This window comes from Podarcis bocagei (assembly GCF_964188305.1).
Source record: "Podarcis bocagei genome assembly, chromosome: 4".
Taxonomy (NCBI): Eukaryota; Metazoa; Chordata; class Lepidosauria; order Squamata; family Lacertidae; genus Podarcis; species Podarcis bocagei.
The window spans coordinates 47,694,185-47,709,301 of record NC_138128.1 but is presented as its reverse complement, the minus strand read 5'-3'; the positions used below and the strand labels follow the sequence as shown (position 1 = coordinate 47,709,301).

Genomic DNA, 15,117 nt, shown 5'->3' with positions numbered 1-15,117 from the left:
ATGCTTCCTTGAGTTCTGACTTCATAGCAAGGATATAGAACCGGTGGCCCTCCTGATGTTCTGAACTGCAACTCCTATCATCTTTGTTCATTGACTACGCTAACTGGGACTGATCAGAATTAGGGGTTGCCTACCCCTGCTTTATCGAATGGAATTTTCACTGCTGGACACAAAGCATTTTGAAGAGCCAGGGGGTGAAATTGGTCATGTCAACCTTCGTATACTCTATTTCAAATTTATGTTCTAATTTCCCAGGCCGAGGGCTTCTGCAGGACATGATGACTTATGCTGTGCAAGGACCACCTGGGCCTCCGGGGCCTCCTGGCATTCCAGGCATCAGCAAAGTGTTTGCATCCTATGGCAATATCACTGCGGACCTCATGGAATTCTTCAGAAGTAAGTCACATCCCTGTTGTCATTTTAATTTAGGATATACAGAGATTTTAAATGAAATGAAATACTGCAGCTGCTGCTTTACTGGGTAGGGAGTAGTTTAGGGACCACTCCAGATTAGTGGATTTTTTTTTAGCAGGTGCATTCTGCAACATGTCATTGATGCAATAGTAGCGTGTTAATGGTGGATGCATACTGGACGGTCTACACATCATTCCCCTATACTGGTTGTTTTGCAATAATCCCTCAATGTTATACATTAGTGCCTTTTCAAGGGGCACTCTTGCCGTATATAGTGCAACCACAAAATAATAATATTCTTGAAATGTTTGTGGTACAGAAAGTTACAGGGTTTCAGCAGGAAGCTATGGGACATGCACTGCATGGAAACGAAGCAGTATGACATGCCAAAACTTTTGCAGGCACAAATGGTATTGAAAGTGTGATTGTGTGTAACTGCTGCAACAACTTGATGAGTACAAATCATGATGAATGCTCAATAAAGAGGCCCTAGACGTGTGTAGTAGAATATAGCCTTGTGACAACCTGCATTTCTGCCCCATTAGAAGAGGAGGCAGTCTCTCAGATATGGCTTACCTTGATTTTGTAACCTGGACCCTTCAGGCTTTGTGGTATTGAATTACTTTGTTAAATGGGCCAAAAGCACAGAGCTTTTCATTATGGACATTCTTATATTTACAATTAAGAGCAGATATCCACAAACATGATGTTGTTTGTTTTCTACAGCTTATGGAACTATCCCAGGTGCACCTGGACAGAAAGGAGAGATAGGATTCCCAGGACCCAAAGGTAAGAAGTTGGATGCCACACTTGCCAACTTGAGAATCCAGGAGGGAGGCAGGGAGACGGATGGCTCCTCCCCCTGTACAAGTAGTCTCCTCCTCTTGAAGACACTGAAAGGAAACCCAATAGAGCACTTCTGTTTCAGAGGATGCAAGTGGGGCCTGCCGCAAATGTTGCCATGCATCCTCACCCCCAAGTAGCAGTGCTCCTGTGCAAGGTTCTAGCCAGCCAGCTAGATCCTCCATCCCACCACCGTCTGCCATTTTCGGTTTTTCTTTCCTGACACACAGTGTTCTGTAGTTACTGAGCATCCTTAGAGAGAGGGGTGTGTGTGTGTGTGTGTGTGTGTACATACTACCAGAAGCCTTTGGGTTCCCCTGAGCAGGCTAATAGCTCCCTTTTGCTTCTCAGTGGCTTCACTTGGGCTCCAGCCTAGCGAATCTACTAAATTCACACTTTTCCAAACAATACACAGCCATCCTTTGAAACTCACATTTCTCCAATGGTATTAGGGCCTTGCAGTGACTATAAACAGTGTTTATTTTTGGATCAAGTCTGTTTCACATTGGTGCTACAACCAGGTATATAAAATAGTGATGGGCTGTACTCTATTATTCCCCCCTGTTATCATATCATATACACCTGAATATAAAGGGGAAAATGTGACCTTTAGTTGCCCATGAAACTGAAAGATCAAGGTTTGTTTCTTGGTCCTAGACAGCATGGGGTCTTAGCAGTCACCTGGTCTAAACATTTGCATTAAGGCAGGCTGTGCTCTGGCTGATTAAACCATCCCAACTATGTTTGTCTAATCATTTCTGTCCACCCTCTTTGCTTTCATAATTTCTTTAAGATACTTGTTCCAGGTGTATTCTTGAGTCAAGTGTTGTGACGATCATGGCATATATTGTTCACGCCTGTTAAAGTTTGGCCAGTCTGACACTGGTGGCATAGAATCATAGAATTGTAATTAGGAAAGGTTAACCCCCTGCAAAGCAGGAATCTCAGCTAGATCATACAGCTGCTTAAAAGTCTCAGAGGGTGAGTCCACCACCTCTTGTGGAGACCTGTCCCACTGTCAAACAGCTCTTACTGTCAGAAAGTTCTTCCTAATGTTTAGTCGGAATCTCCTTTCTTGTAACTTGAAGGTTCGGGTCCTGGCCTCTGGAACAGGAGAAAACAAGCTTGCACCATCCTCTATGTGGCAGCCCTTGAGATATTTGAAGCTGGCTATCTTAAGAGCAAAAATCCTTTTTGGGAGCTTGCAAAGCAGCCCTGTCCTGCTGGTGTGGGCGAATGCTGAATTTCCTTTGTTTAATCCTGCCTGTGAACAAGTTTGCATATTCTGGCTACCTGCCTGTTCCCAGGCAGGAGTTCCTACTTTTAAATGCTGATATGCTTGTTACCTAACAGAGGTGTGCCTGCTCAGCTCTTAAGTATTTTTTTCCAAAGTGGTAGCATTGTTAATAAGTTGCTGCAGAAACAGCTTAGAGTCTTGTGATATGTTAAAGACACAGGCTGCATACATACCATACATTTAAAGCAGATTTAAATTGCAAGGCTTACACCAAAGAATTCTGGGAACTATAATTTGCCCCCAGAAAGCTATGATTTCAAGATGTCTGGCAAACTGCGGCTTCCAGGATTCTTTGGGAATCATGTGCTTTAAATGTGCATTGAATGTGCTTTAAGTGTATGTCTGCCCCTTGCACCAACTGTGTTGGCATAAAAATATGAATCTATCCTTCCCCATATCTTAATCTGGGTTTAGCCTTTCCATGGAAAATCTGGTAAGATTTTTTTTTAAAAAAATTGTTTCCAGCTGTCCATTTGCAATGTTAAGCCCACGTTTGGAAGTCCCCAAAGTAAAAATAGTACAGGGTGTTTTTAACCCTTTAATTGCTGTATGAATTAAACTTAACCCTTTTCCTACAAAGAAGGCAAAGTCCTGTGACACCTTAGATATGAATTTATCTCAGAACTAGCATTTGTAAACAAGAGTTTACCTTATCATTTGTATGAAATAGAAAATATCTCTCTCACAAACACAAATTTTTAATCCGAACTTGCAGAAAACAAATAATTCTTTGATAGAAAACTGAATACATAATTGAATTCAGCTGACATCACTAAGGTTCCCATTAATGTATCTAGATCAGTGTTTTTCAACCTTTTTTGGGCAAAGGCACACTTGTTTCATGAAAAAAATCACGAGGCACACCACCATTAGAAAATGTTAAAAAATTTAACTCTGTGCCTATATTGACTATATATAAAGTAATTCTCTTGAATAGGAATCAAATAAACACAAATCAAATAAACACAAACACTTAACATCAGTGGTGGGATTCAAAAATTTTAGTAACCAGTTCCGACATTCAAGCATGGTTTAATATTTTTTTCTTTAATGGCAAACAAAAACGTTGCGGACTGTTCTCTGCTCAGCGGGGATCGATCCGCTGATCCCCACTGAGCCGGCGGATGACAGCTCCTTCTCCGCACTGTGTGCGGAGAGGGAGATGTCAGAGCCCCGCTGCTCTCTATGGGGAATCAGATGAGAGCGGACCGCCTGTCTGCTCTCATCCGATCCCATCCAATCTGATCCCCACCCAGGACGGATGGAAAATAGGGTGGACACAGTCCGGCGCCCGCCTAGTGGGCGAAAATGTGACATTATTTTTTAAAAAAATCTTTCGAATTTTTCAATTTTTCCCACGGCACACCAGGCAACATCTCGCGGCACACTAGTGGTTGAAAAACACTGATCTAGATTGCTGTTTTCTGAACACTTCCACAACATGGTCACTAATGTGTCACTTATAAAGGTTGTTTGCTGAAGAAAGAAAATGTGGGAGGAACACCATTTTAAACCACACACATTTTTCTGATTCAGTTTACATATACAGGAATTCTTTTTTTAAAAAACACTTTGTTTCACTTCTTCCATTTCATTATAAGATGGATATTATGGGCTTGGTCTACCGAGTATTCAGACAAAGCCCAACTGTTGCCACAATGGATGATTATCTGGCTGTAACCATATTGTTTTCTGTATCTGGATAGTTAGATTCTCTCTGTAAAATGCTATTTGAAAATGTGTGCATTTCACCTTAATTTCTGAGTAGTAGCATGTGCCATAGATGTTCAGCACCCCTGAGTGAATGAGCACATGTTCTGTAGATAAATTATCCTCATGGACTAGCCCAACTGCACAAACAAGAGACTTGCATTATCTGGCCATGTTGTGTTTGATCTGAGAAATATGCTTCATCGTTCTCTATGGCATACTTATCAGATTGCAGCATGATGGGATAACGCATGGGGTCAGCTTTGGAAGATGCACTCTTCAAGAAGTGGGCCTGTGTTGTAGCTGAATTATTTTAAATGAGTAGCAATCTCAATCGAGTAAAATATCATTTCTCTTCCCTCTGCTAGGTGACATAGGACCAATGGGCCCCCCTGGCCGCCAAGGCCCAAGAGGACCAAGGGGTGAAAAGGGCGAGAAAGGTATTTGTTTTTCAAATTAGAAAGGAGTGTATTTTGGCTTTGACCAGTACCATGATGGGGAAGCATAGCGCGGGTCCAAGCATGAAGACTTAGCATTTGTAGCCACCTGTATTGTGAGAGTCAACCTTCCCCCACTTTTTTCAGAGACCCATACATAGGCAATGACTCAAGCAAACTTTATTTATTTTATCCTGCTTCTCAGACAACTGGTGTCTCCCAAAGTGGATTATGTAAATGAAAAGAAGAACCTGCAATTAAGTTTACAAATGAAAAATACACAACACACAATGGAAGGGGACTGGAGGGAAGAGGCTGAGGATGTGGCCAGATTGAACTTCCTTTGCTTGAATAGCAGCTGATAGCTTCTGTTCCTGTGGCTGCAGTCAGAGTATCCTTGCTTGCTTCTGCAGTCCCAGGGCAGTTGGAGCCAAATGGTCTTTCAGGCAGCTCCTTCCTTGGCCTCCCCATCCTGAGGGACAGTTGGAAGTGCAGTGGTTCTTGTTCCCTGGCAAATGGCAGAGGCCTAAGTGCGCTGCTCCTTAGTTCCTAACAGTAGCATGAAAGTTGGGAAAATGTGTACTTGTACCTGTAAAGTAACACTTTCTTCATCTTATTCCATCTCTCTTAGGTGAAGCAGTGTATGTTGGCCGAAGGAAAAGGAGAAGCATTGGGGTCTAATCTAAGAACACAAATTTGAGCAGAAGATTTCTCAACTGCTTATGGTTGCTTTTTTATCTCAGTGGAGACAAAAACCCCGTTTCCAGTGACTTCCAGCAAGTGACGACTAACACTTGGTACTTTGGGAATGGCTTTCATAACATTTTATCTTATTTCTAAGATATGGGTGGCTTCCAGTAGTACATATTGAACTAACGGCTCATTTGCTTGTTGTCCCATATGAATTGGCTGGAACAGAGTACTGTATAGCCCTCATCTAAACCCAAGGATTTTATAACAGCATAGCCTCAAAAGTTGTAACTTACTCCCCAGGAAACTCACACTTCAGTTTCTCTGGATGAAGATTAGCATGAGAAATCTTCAACAGAAACTCAACCAAAGTTGAAAGGATTGGAGTCAGAGGTTATGTATCTTTCTTTGAAGTAGGAGAAAGCATATCCAAAATTATCAAGAATATGGATTTAAGAGTAAAGGCTATGCCAGTTGCGATAATACTCAACTATATGCTAGCAGGATGCATAACCATAGGCTACATTTTATTATTGTTAAATCCACTTAATCTGTTATAAAATGCATTGCAAAAATGTGAAGGACCTTGGGGCTGTTAGTATATAAGCACTTTGTTGGAAACAATTTTTAAAATGTCTGCTGTGGTTTTAATTACTATAAAAGTGCCTTTTTAATATAAAGCTTCCCGATTAGAGCTTGTTTACACTCTAGCCTCACTTTAGCAGAAACCAGACACTGAAGTATTATGACAGACAAAGTCAGGGAAGCTTATGCATACAAGTACAGCAGCCTGCCCACCTTCAAAAGTGAGCAGTTTTATCTATGACCATTTCTTCCTCTACTGCCTGCTTGCAGTGAGCATCTCCTAAGCCATCTGTTGTTTTTAAGGTGCGGCAATCCCCATTAGCATAGAATGATGTGCAGCAAGGGGAATTTAGGCAACATGCCTGAGTCTGTGCAAAGTCAATAAAGTTTATTTTCATGTGTCCTAAATCATATCAACATATCAAGAAACTAATGTTGTACAGTGTGAATCCTCTATCCTGTTATTATACATGCAACCATGGCAGCAATAAAGTGATAGCTAAGTCTGGAAGGACATGTTTTTGGGCCACAGGAAATTTATCAATGTAAATCCTGATGTTGCGACACATCTCAAGATGTTACGGAATTGTAATTTGTTAAAAACATTGCTGGGTATAGGTCCTCCATTTGCTTAACTCCTCCATTTGCTTCAAGATACAAATTTAGTGTTCCATAACTGATAGCAAAAGATTCAGAATTTAGCAAAGAGATCAAGGAAGATCAAATTAGAAAAATTAACACCAGTGTTGGAAATACACATTTCCTGGACAGGTTACCTATTGCCTCCAACCTTATCAAACATATAAATAGAAATTGATAGCTGCAGTTCGCCATCTTGTGAAATAAAAACCAGTTTTCTACAATACAAAGAGGTAGATAGTTGCATGGCTTTCTGGTGTGACCTAAGACTGGCACTAAATGTGTCCAGTGGGGCTTTGAACTTTTTTCTCCCTCAATTCCAACATACCTAGGTAGCTAATCAAAATTAGTTTGTGACATGGTACTGAGCTTGGGAGCTGTTTGCTAAGGGACTCAGAATTGCATACAAGCCCTTAAGTGCACAAATTATGTCTGGATCTGTGACCCTTGACATGATGACTTGTGCTCAAGGGATTCCAAACAGGGTAAGATGAATCTCCTGTAACTGGCATACTGTTTGTCTGGTTTTGCAACTTTGGAGTAAACATCCTATTAAATAGTATTTTCAACATATCAAGCAATTGGTTGTGCATTTAAACCAGCTGTATCTGTTACTGAGACATTTACTTTTTTAAAAATAAAGTTACTTACAATGTGTTAAGTTTCTTTCTTCCCCTGTCCCATGAGCTGTGTGGATTACGCTATTGTCAGGGGTTTAGGAGCAGAGGCAAGGGCAAGGGAGGAAACAGAGAGCGAAGGGGAGGAGGCAGAAGAAAAGATGAGTGATGACGACGACCCGAGATCTCCGAGTCTTTCCAGTGAATCAGAGGATTCACAGAAAGGAGCACCAGTGGCCAGGGCAAGGGGGGAGTTTAGGGGGGCACCCCAGGGAGATAGAGCCAGAGGGGACTCAGAGGAGAGCAGTTGGAAATCGGGACCAGCGTCACCGCTAGGGAGCAGGGAGGAGGAAGGGAGCCAGGGGGCAAGCGCTGGCAGCTCACCACAGGAGGGAGGGCATGAGTCAGGAGTGGCCACACCTCCATCGGGGAGCGAAGAAACGGTTAAGCGGAAAGTGGAAGGTTGGGCGCGCGCGCCAAGTTCAAATGCAGAGGAAGGCGGCGCAGTAAGCAGCCCGGAAAGGGAGCCAGGTCCTAAAGCCCGGCGCAAGGAGGCAGGAGGGTCCGGGTCAGCGTCAGAAGAATCCCGGAAGGAAGAAACCCCGGGGGGCAGAGGGACCCAGAGGAGAACAGTCAGGCGGAAAAGGTGGAGCAGGGCTAGGATATTAAGTTGGTGCACAAGGGGCGGAGAATCAGACGGAGCTTCGCCGATCTAGCTACTAGACGTAGAGTTGCACGCAGCAGCTTGAAAATGGAAACTGTAACTCAATAAAGACTTTTACTTAATGATCGCTGGCTAGCGTGATCCTCTGTGAGCTAGGATCTTCGAGCAGCTCTGACAGCTATGTTTCCTGATACGCTTGCATATTATACAGGTAGGCAAGGGTGAGTCATTTGGTAGATGAATGGAAACAATGTGTTTCCCTCTTTCAAACCCCCATTTTGTTTTGACACAAGGTGCCCATGTTTCTTCTTAACATTATCTTTCAAGTGCAATCCTATACATATCTGCTGAGAACTCCAGCTAAGGGACATGGGTAGTGCTGCAGTTTAAACCACTGTGCTGCTTGGACTTGGACAAATGCCGGCTCCCTCAGCCTGTAAAGCAAGATGGGCGCCGCAACCCCAGAGTCGTTCGCGACTGGACTTAATTGTCAGTGGTCCCTTTACCTTTAAACATGCACAGGATTGCATCCTTAAGAGCATCAAAATAATTTCAGTCATTTATCTGAATTTTGGTTTTCTGTGGCAAAAAAGCGTTTAAGTATTTGAAGATGGCTAATATCTCTCCTCTCATTCTCATTATCAGGCAAAACATACCTTAGTCCTTCAGCTGCCATCCAAGTGGTGGCAGCTGTGGTCAGAATTGCCTGTGCTTGTGTCCTACCTACACCCTTGCTGCAGCTGGTACAAAATACAGTGGCCAGTGTGGTTTTTGGCATTAACAGCCCTTTTCTTTCAAGACACAGAATGAACAGGGCTAGTGGAAGAAAAGTATAGATTCCTACAAAATGGGTAATGGACCACAGTACTTATTCTACATATCTTCCTTGCAGTTTATTTTGTTTGAAATATATGGGCTTCACTTCCTATGCTTTCAAATGAAAATGAACTTTCAAAGCTTGTGGGGGCAGGGGCAGATATAATTCTAATTCACCAATTAAAAAAAAAGTTTGCTACCAAGAGTAGGCGGCTCACAGGCAAATACTTCAAGTTCAGGACTAACTGAATTTAAATTCTTCCTTCTGAAATTTTATTGTATCTCTGCCTAGAGATAAAAGAAACCACTTCCCAACACTTAAAATAGCACTTTCAAGGGGCCAGAACTTGTGCTTTGGTAAGAAGCTTTTCTAAAGAAAACAAATAGTAACACCTTAGCAAGAATAAAAAATTTGTGCTCCAGAAGAAATCAGTAGCATCAACTTCCAAAGAGATTATTTAGAATCTTAAGATCTAACAGTATTCCTATGTTCCACTGATTTAAATGAAAGTAGGATAAAGGAAAAGTTGTTCTTACCATAAATGGTATTTCACTGAGGATGTAAAGAGAGCTCCAAGCGGATTGCGTTGCCTGCCCTGCAGCTTGGAGGCAGAAAATGCCTATATAAGTTTTCTGCTCTCTTCCTGTTGAGGCTCAGTCCTATTTCTTGGAACAGCTTAGGCGAAAACAAAACTCAACAGCACAAAATGTGATAAAATGTGTACAAAATAGGAAACAACCAGAAAAAGTGGGAGAAAAACCATTCTGGAAACCAACAAAATCCACAAGGACTAACACAACTGAGTATGTATTACTTTCCCATGCTGAGCCTGAAGGCTCAGTGAGGCAAGTGCCTGTCGTTCACCAGGTATGGATTGTATCTCCTCAGGAACGGCTGCCATTATGCTTGCCTGTTGCTTCGTTCCTTGCTGCCTCCAAGCGTTGTAGTCTCAGAGCTGGTTGGTTTAGGACTCAATGAAGCAGCAGAGGATGATACCCCCCCCCCCGTTTTTCCTCCAGCAGCAACTTGCCAGAACTCAGTTTCCGCCCCTCTCAGGTGGGCACCATTGCCATTATAAGAGAACAAGGGGAGGTGTTCATGGTGAGTCCAGCACCTCTTTTTCTAGAAAATTAACACTGGGTGTCCCTTGCACAGGACTCAAAGGAAGAGGCTGCACTTGCAAGGGCCCTCCCTGGGATCTTCAGAAAGAGCGGCCCCCTGGATGCTTGCTGCAGCTACTGCTGAGTGTGGCCCCAACCCCAAAACTTGGCTCCCCCCCCCCTTCAAAGAAGTAGCCCTGAACTGTAGGGATTTGTCTGTCTTCCCCATAATGAGAAAGTGGAAAATCCTAGCCTCACAGCTCAGGATGGAGTTTAGAAAGGGAGAGAAAGAAAAAAAAGGCAGGAAACAAGTGAGGAAAGGTGAAGGAATTTTTTTTCCTTTTTTACACAGTAAGAGAAAAAGAGAGGAAGAGCAGCTGTAGAAAACAAATAAGAACAAAAGACTCAATATAAGAAGGAGAAAAAACAACAGGCTGGCTATAAGGGAAAAGCCTTAAAGATTCCAAACAGAATGTTTCTCCGAGTTGAGACAGGAAATGGACTGAGCCTCAACAGAAAGAGAGCTGAAAAATCTTCTGTAGAAGTTTTGGGCATTTCCTGTCTTCAAGTTGCAGCAACATAATCTGCTTGGAGACCTCTTCCATCCATAGGTGACAGGAATTGCAAACTGACCTTAGGTGGTATGATTCTAGCAACTGACAAGCTAAAATAAAGACAGTGATTCAGTAAAAAGTTTTCTTCTTTGACATAATCAGCTTAGCTCAGAATTATGAGGGCTTTTTGGTGCCCTTGTAGTAGAGCAACAAAACTGAGCTTCAATATTAATGGCAGTGTATTTTCCTTCATCACATTATCTGTGAAGGAAACCATTTCTCACGCCATCAAATCAAAGCCATATATTGATATCATTTTCAATAAACTCCACTGTGTACCTCTATAGGGAAACCAATCAGGTGCAGGTGCTCAAAGTTTCAGCCAGGAGGAGGAGCCAAACACAAAACAAAAATGCAACATTTTTGTACAATTAAACCTGCATTTATAATGGTGGGGAACTTGGTGGCACAAAGGGCAGACCCCTCTCATGGGGCCCCTCTAATTAATGCATTATCTGACTGCCAGCCTTTACCCTGTTTATTTGTGGCTAGGTTCAGACATCACATACACACAGCATGGTTTGACTCTCAAGAACGTGCCCTTTGTTTGTAGGGTCCCTTTTATGTTCTAATTTCCTCCTGCAGGACCTGGTTATCCCTGGTTTCCAGGGATAACCAAATTAGATAAAATGCAACAAATGTACTGTATATACAAATCAAGTTGCTTCTAGATCAATTTCCGGTATATAGTAACCATAGCACCACTGATTTTGATGTCATGGAAACCTAGGGTTACCATGAATTGGAAAATAAAAAGAGAATCAGAGTATGCAAGTACAAGAGGAAAAACACATGCACATGGTTTGGCACCTGACCCTAACATCCTGTGTCATGACAGCGGGAACCATGTTGGGATAATAAAGGTCTGATTTTGTAGCATGTGAAACATGCAAAGAAATGAACACTTTATATGCAACACAGGGCAATAATGATGGAAGAACGCCACCAGGCAATCATCAATATAGGAAGAAACCGAGTAGGGCTAAGTTCTGGTGCTCATTTTGGTTCTGGTGCACCAAGAAACAGCAACACCACAGAATCCTTTCAGACTAGCACACAACACACACAACTCCCCAAAGGAATCCACAAACTTGAGATTTTTAAAGAGTTTTTTAAACAGATAGAAACAGTATTTAATGTTATAATCAATACTAGTTATTTCGTAAAGGTGACTTTTAAAAAAAGTAAAGGCTTTTGAAAACTTTCCCACCAAAACAATTCAGAATAAACCGATTTCAGAACTTTGCAAAGAGCAAAATGCCACATTCTAGTTGATGTATATGCGAATGTACAACCTGGTACACAATACATATTTATAAAATAAAATGTGAAGTATTAAGGCTAGCTATGAAATATTTGTTAGGTAGATTATGATTAAAGGAAAACAAAATTTAACTGAAACATGCATCTTCAAAGTATGTTTACTATACTGTCACAATTAAACAATCTGATCTGATAAGATCAACCTCAGTATCCGGATTCAGTAGCCAAAGTATTGAGCACACTTGATTAGAGTACTATATATTTTTATAATCTGCTTCCTTCACATGCAGGAATGCTGCTGACATAATATAAAATTTGTAAGAAATTGGACAGTATTCACATTTAATGAAAAGACTGCAAATGCGAAAACTTACAATTGATTATTCAAAGCTACCTACTAAAAGATTAGGCTGCGAAAAAACAGGAAGCAACCAACATTTATATTACAAATCTAACTTTGGCATATCAAAAGGACAGTCTACAATACTGTTTTTGATATGACTCAGATCTGAAGCCTGAAAAGACAGCAGCTGCTGTTTAATGCAGGCACATCTCCTGCCAACAACATGATAAATATTTCTATCCCACCCCCACAGCAAATAAGTTATAATACAACTATGAATTTTAGAAATAAAACCATTTAACTTTAGTTACTTCATGGTAAAACAATGAAGCAGATTAAACGTTTGTCTATACATGTAACTTCAATCCTTCTATAGATCAACATACATTTTGAAAGAAAACATGCCTTGCAATCCAGACATCAGCATTGATTTGTACGAACGGGGACAGTCACAGCCATTTTCTGCTCTGGAGTTTCAAAACTGCTACTTTGAGCAAGGAGAGAATCCATTCAGTTCACATTTCCCTAGTTGTGGGGGTGAGAATGGGGGTGCAATTTTTGCACACTTTTTCTTGAGAAATAAATGATATTGTTTTATTTCAGTCTGTAGAGGAATAAGGTGTATATTTTAAAGTACTCTTTTTTAAACTTTTACATATTTTAGTGCAAGGATTTGACAAAAATTGTGGCAGCGGCAAGCATTTCTGTTACAGTAATATCAGTAACGAGGGCTTCTTTAGTGATAAAGAAACATGATCCTCTTACAAAAAAAAAAAACAACCCTAGCATGTTTACAGGTTTCAGGCACTGAATGAGGCTAGTGACCCATTTCCTCACGAGGTAATGGGCATAACACAACAAATATTTGGTTAAATGAGTAGTAGTATATCTGCCTAAGAATCCTCTCCAATTATTCCTGGGGCATTGCAGATTATCTTTAATAGTTTAGGCTTGCTTTCCAGTGCCAACACAGTTGGATACATTTTTTTCAGTCCAGTTTTCAAATGGCTATCCTTGAAATACATGAAATATATCATATTGGATTTCAAGACCAACATTTGTGCTTCTATATCTGATATCACTGATTGTCTCCACTGAAGGTGGATGGAGTTCCACTGAGGTTCTTGGATGCAGAGTGTAGATTTCATTGTGACAGAAGCTGAAGAGGAGAAGCTGAAAGACGCACCCAAAGCCACCTCACAGAGGCTCCAAATTTATGATCCAGTGGAGTGCAGGCTAGGGACTGCGTAGAATTTAGAAATCCGGCTTTGCGTTGATGGATTAAGGCATTCAGATTCTCCAGACATTTTAAAGAAAATCTCCTGTTCTTGAAGCTTACGAGCAAATTCCTCTTCTAATGTCTAATGACAAACAACAACAACATTTAAACAAAATAAACATGATGAGCTTGGTGTTAGTTTTTGATCTGATTTATCAGAGACAAGCTACAAAACCAGCTGCCCCATATAGTATTAATATAGAATATAATATTCTATTGGAGATTCAAAGTCAATCTGCATTACCTTTTTCCTTGGTCTCAGTTTCTCTCGCCATTCTTTAAGTTCTTGGCTATGTTCCTCATCCAGCTCTTTTAATTTCTGAGTCTCGTGTTCAACCAGCAGGTGGCATTTCTCATTCTGAAAATGGGATACAGATAATCCTTTAGTAAAACTAAATCAGATTAGACATTTGGCTACTTGTATAGAAGCATATGCTGACCTAATTCTTTAATTAGCTTAATCTGTACAGTAGCCAAGATAATTCCTACATAGCAATGTTCTCTATCAAGATTTTAGCTTTTCAACAGAAACTGTTACTTGAATTCCTCAAATAGGGCATGAAGAATATGTATTATGGTTTTTTAAAACTTTATCTGAAGCTAAAACTATGAACATATCTCAGAGCTAGAATCACAAGATTTATAGTGCAGACTGACGGGTTTTCCCACGATTATTTTTTTTAAGTTGCAAAAAGTTATGCAATCTATCAGAATCTACTTTTTTTTGGTTCTCACACACAGAAATTATTCTATTTCAATAAAGAGGTAACAGCTTTTATGAGATCAGCCCATCCAGAAACCTCATGTTGTCTTCTCCCCAGTGCTTTTTTCCCTAAAAATATATATTTAGGGGTACTCTCATTTTCCTACTCATGTTGAAATACTGCCCCTCAATGAGGCCAAACATAGATTCACAAAATGTTTAGGGGTATGTATACCCCTGCATCCCCCCAGAAAAAAGCACTGCTTCTCTCTACACACAAGATCCCTATACACAGTCCATTTTGTGTATAAATATTCCCCGGTCTTCCGTTTGCCAAAATTTCCACAGCTACTTGTAGCACAGGGAAATGTTAATACACAAATATACTTCATGCAGTTGAAAAAGTTGGAAGAGATCATAGCAGTAACAAAACTGTAACGCTGCTACAAATCCGCAGCTAAACCCAGCTAAGAGACATGCTGGAAGATCTGGATTAATAAGAGATGTTTTCACCTAAACACCAAAAAGATACCAAACTCATTGGCACATAAATCTCACAGAGAAGGGCATTCCACATGCAGGTCACTACCACAGAGAAGGGCCCTCTTTCTGGATATCACCCACCTGACTTCAGAAGGTGTGGAGACTTAGAGGAGGGCCTTGGAAAGAAAAACTGGTGCAGATTCATTTGTAAAAAAAACAAAGAACAGAAATACTGTGTGTGGTACCACAACTACAAAGTGTCACATGTAACTGCAGCACATGAAGTGCCATCACACTCAAAACAGACCTATCCCATGTATAAATTACATAAAGGGGCACATTTGGGATTAACATTGTTTAACCTGCAGCTGATGTAATTCTCTAATGTTGGCTTCGCACTGCAGCTGGAGGTCTCGCATTTGATTTTCATGTTTCTGATGTTGAGCCAGTCTCTCATTTTTTTGCCTTTTTTCTTCCTGAATAGCAAACTTTCAGAGAAACAGGAGGACTTAAATTAGAATTTTTGAAATGTTTATAGACTCGAGCATATAATTAAATGACAGTGTAACATTCAAAAACAGTATATTGAAATAACTAATATTAGACAGATTTGAAAAAA

The 15,117-nt window shown here is 40.8% G+C and overlaps 2 protein-coding genes across 5 annotated transcripts in view; one reads left to right on the top strand and one right to left on the bottom strand.

Moving 5' to 3' along the window:
- COL17A1 (collagen type XVII alpha 1 chain) overlaps positions 1-7,270 on the top strand; it is a 75,061-nt gene extending 67,791 nt beyond the window's left edge. Inside the window, 4 exon segments of the mRNA XM_081191997.1 lie at positions 256-396; positions 1,141-1,203; positions 4,633-4,704; positions 5,333-7,270. Coding sequence (XP_081048123.1) covers positions 256-396; positions 1,141-1,203; positions 4,633-4,704; positions 5,333-5,382 — 326 coding nt within the window. The 3' untranslated portion in view covers positions 5,383-7,270.
- Positions 7,271-11,535: 4,265 nt separating this feature from the next.
- SLK (STE20 like kinase) overlaps positions 11,536-15,117 on the bottom strand; it is a 45,164-nt gene continuing 41,582 nt past the window's right edge. For all 4 annotated transcript variants that reach the window (XM_081191143.1, XM_081191141.1, XM_081191140.1 and 1 more), the window contains 3 exons: positions 14,861-14,986; positions 13,557-13,670; positions 11,536-13,394 (listed from right to left, as the gene is read on the bottom strand). In XM_081191143.1, the coding sequence (XP_081047269.1) occupies positions 13,248-13,394; positions 13,557-13,670; positions 14,861-14,986 (387 nt within the window). In that variant the 3' untranslated portion in view covers positions 11,536-13,247. The remainder of the gene's footprint in view (positions 13,395-13,556; positions 13,671-14,860; positions 14,987-15,117) is intronic.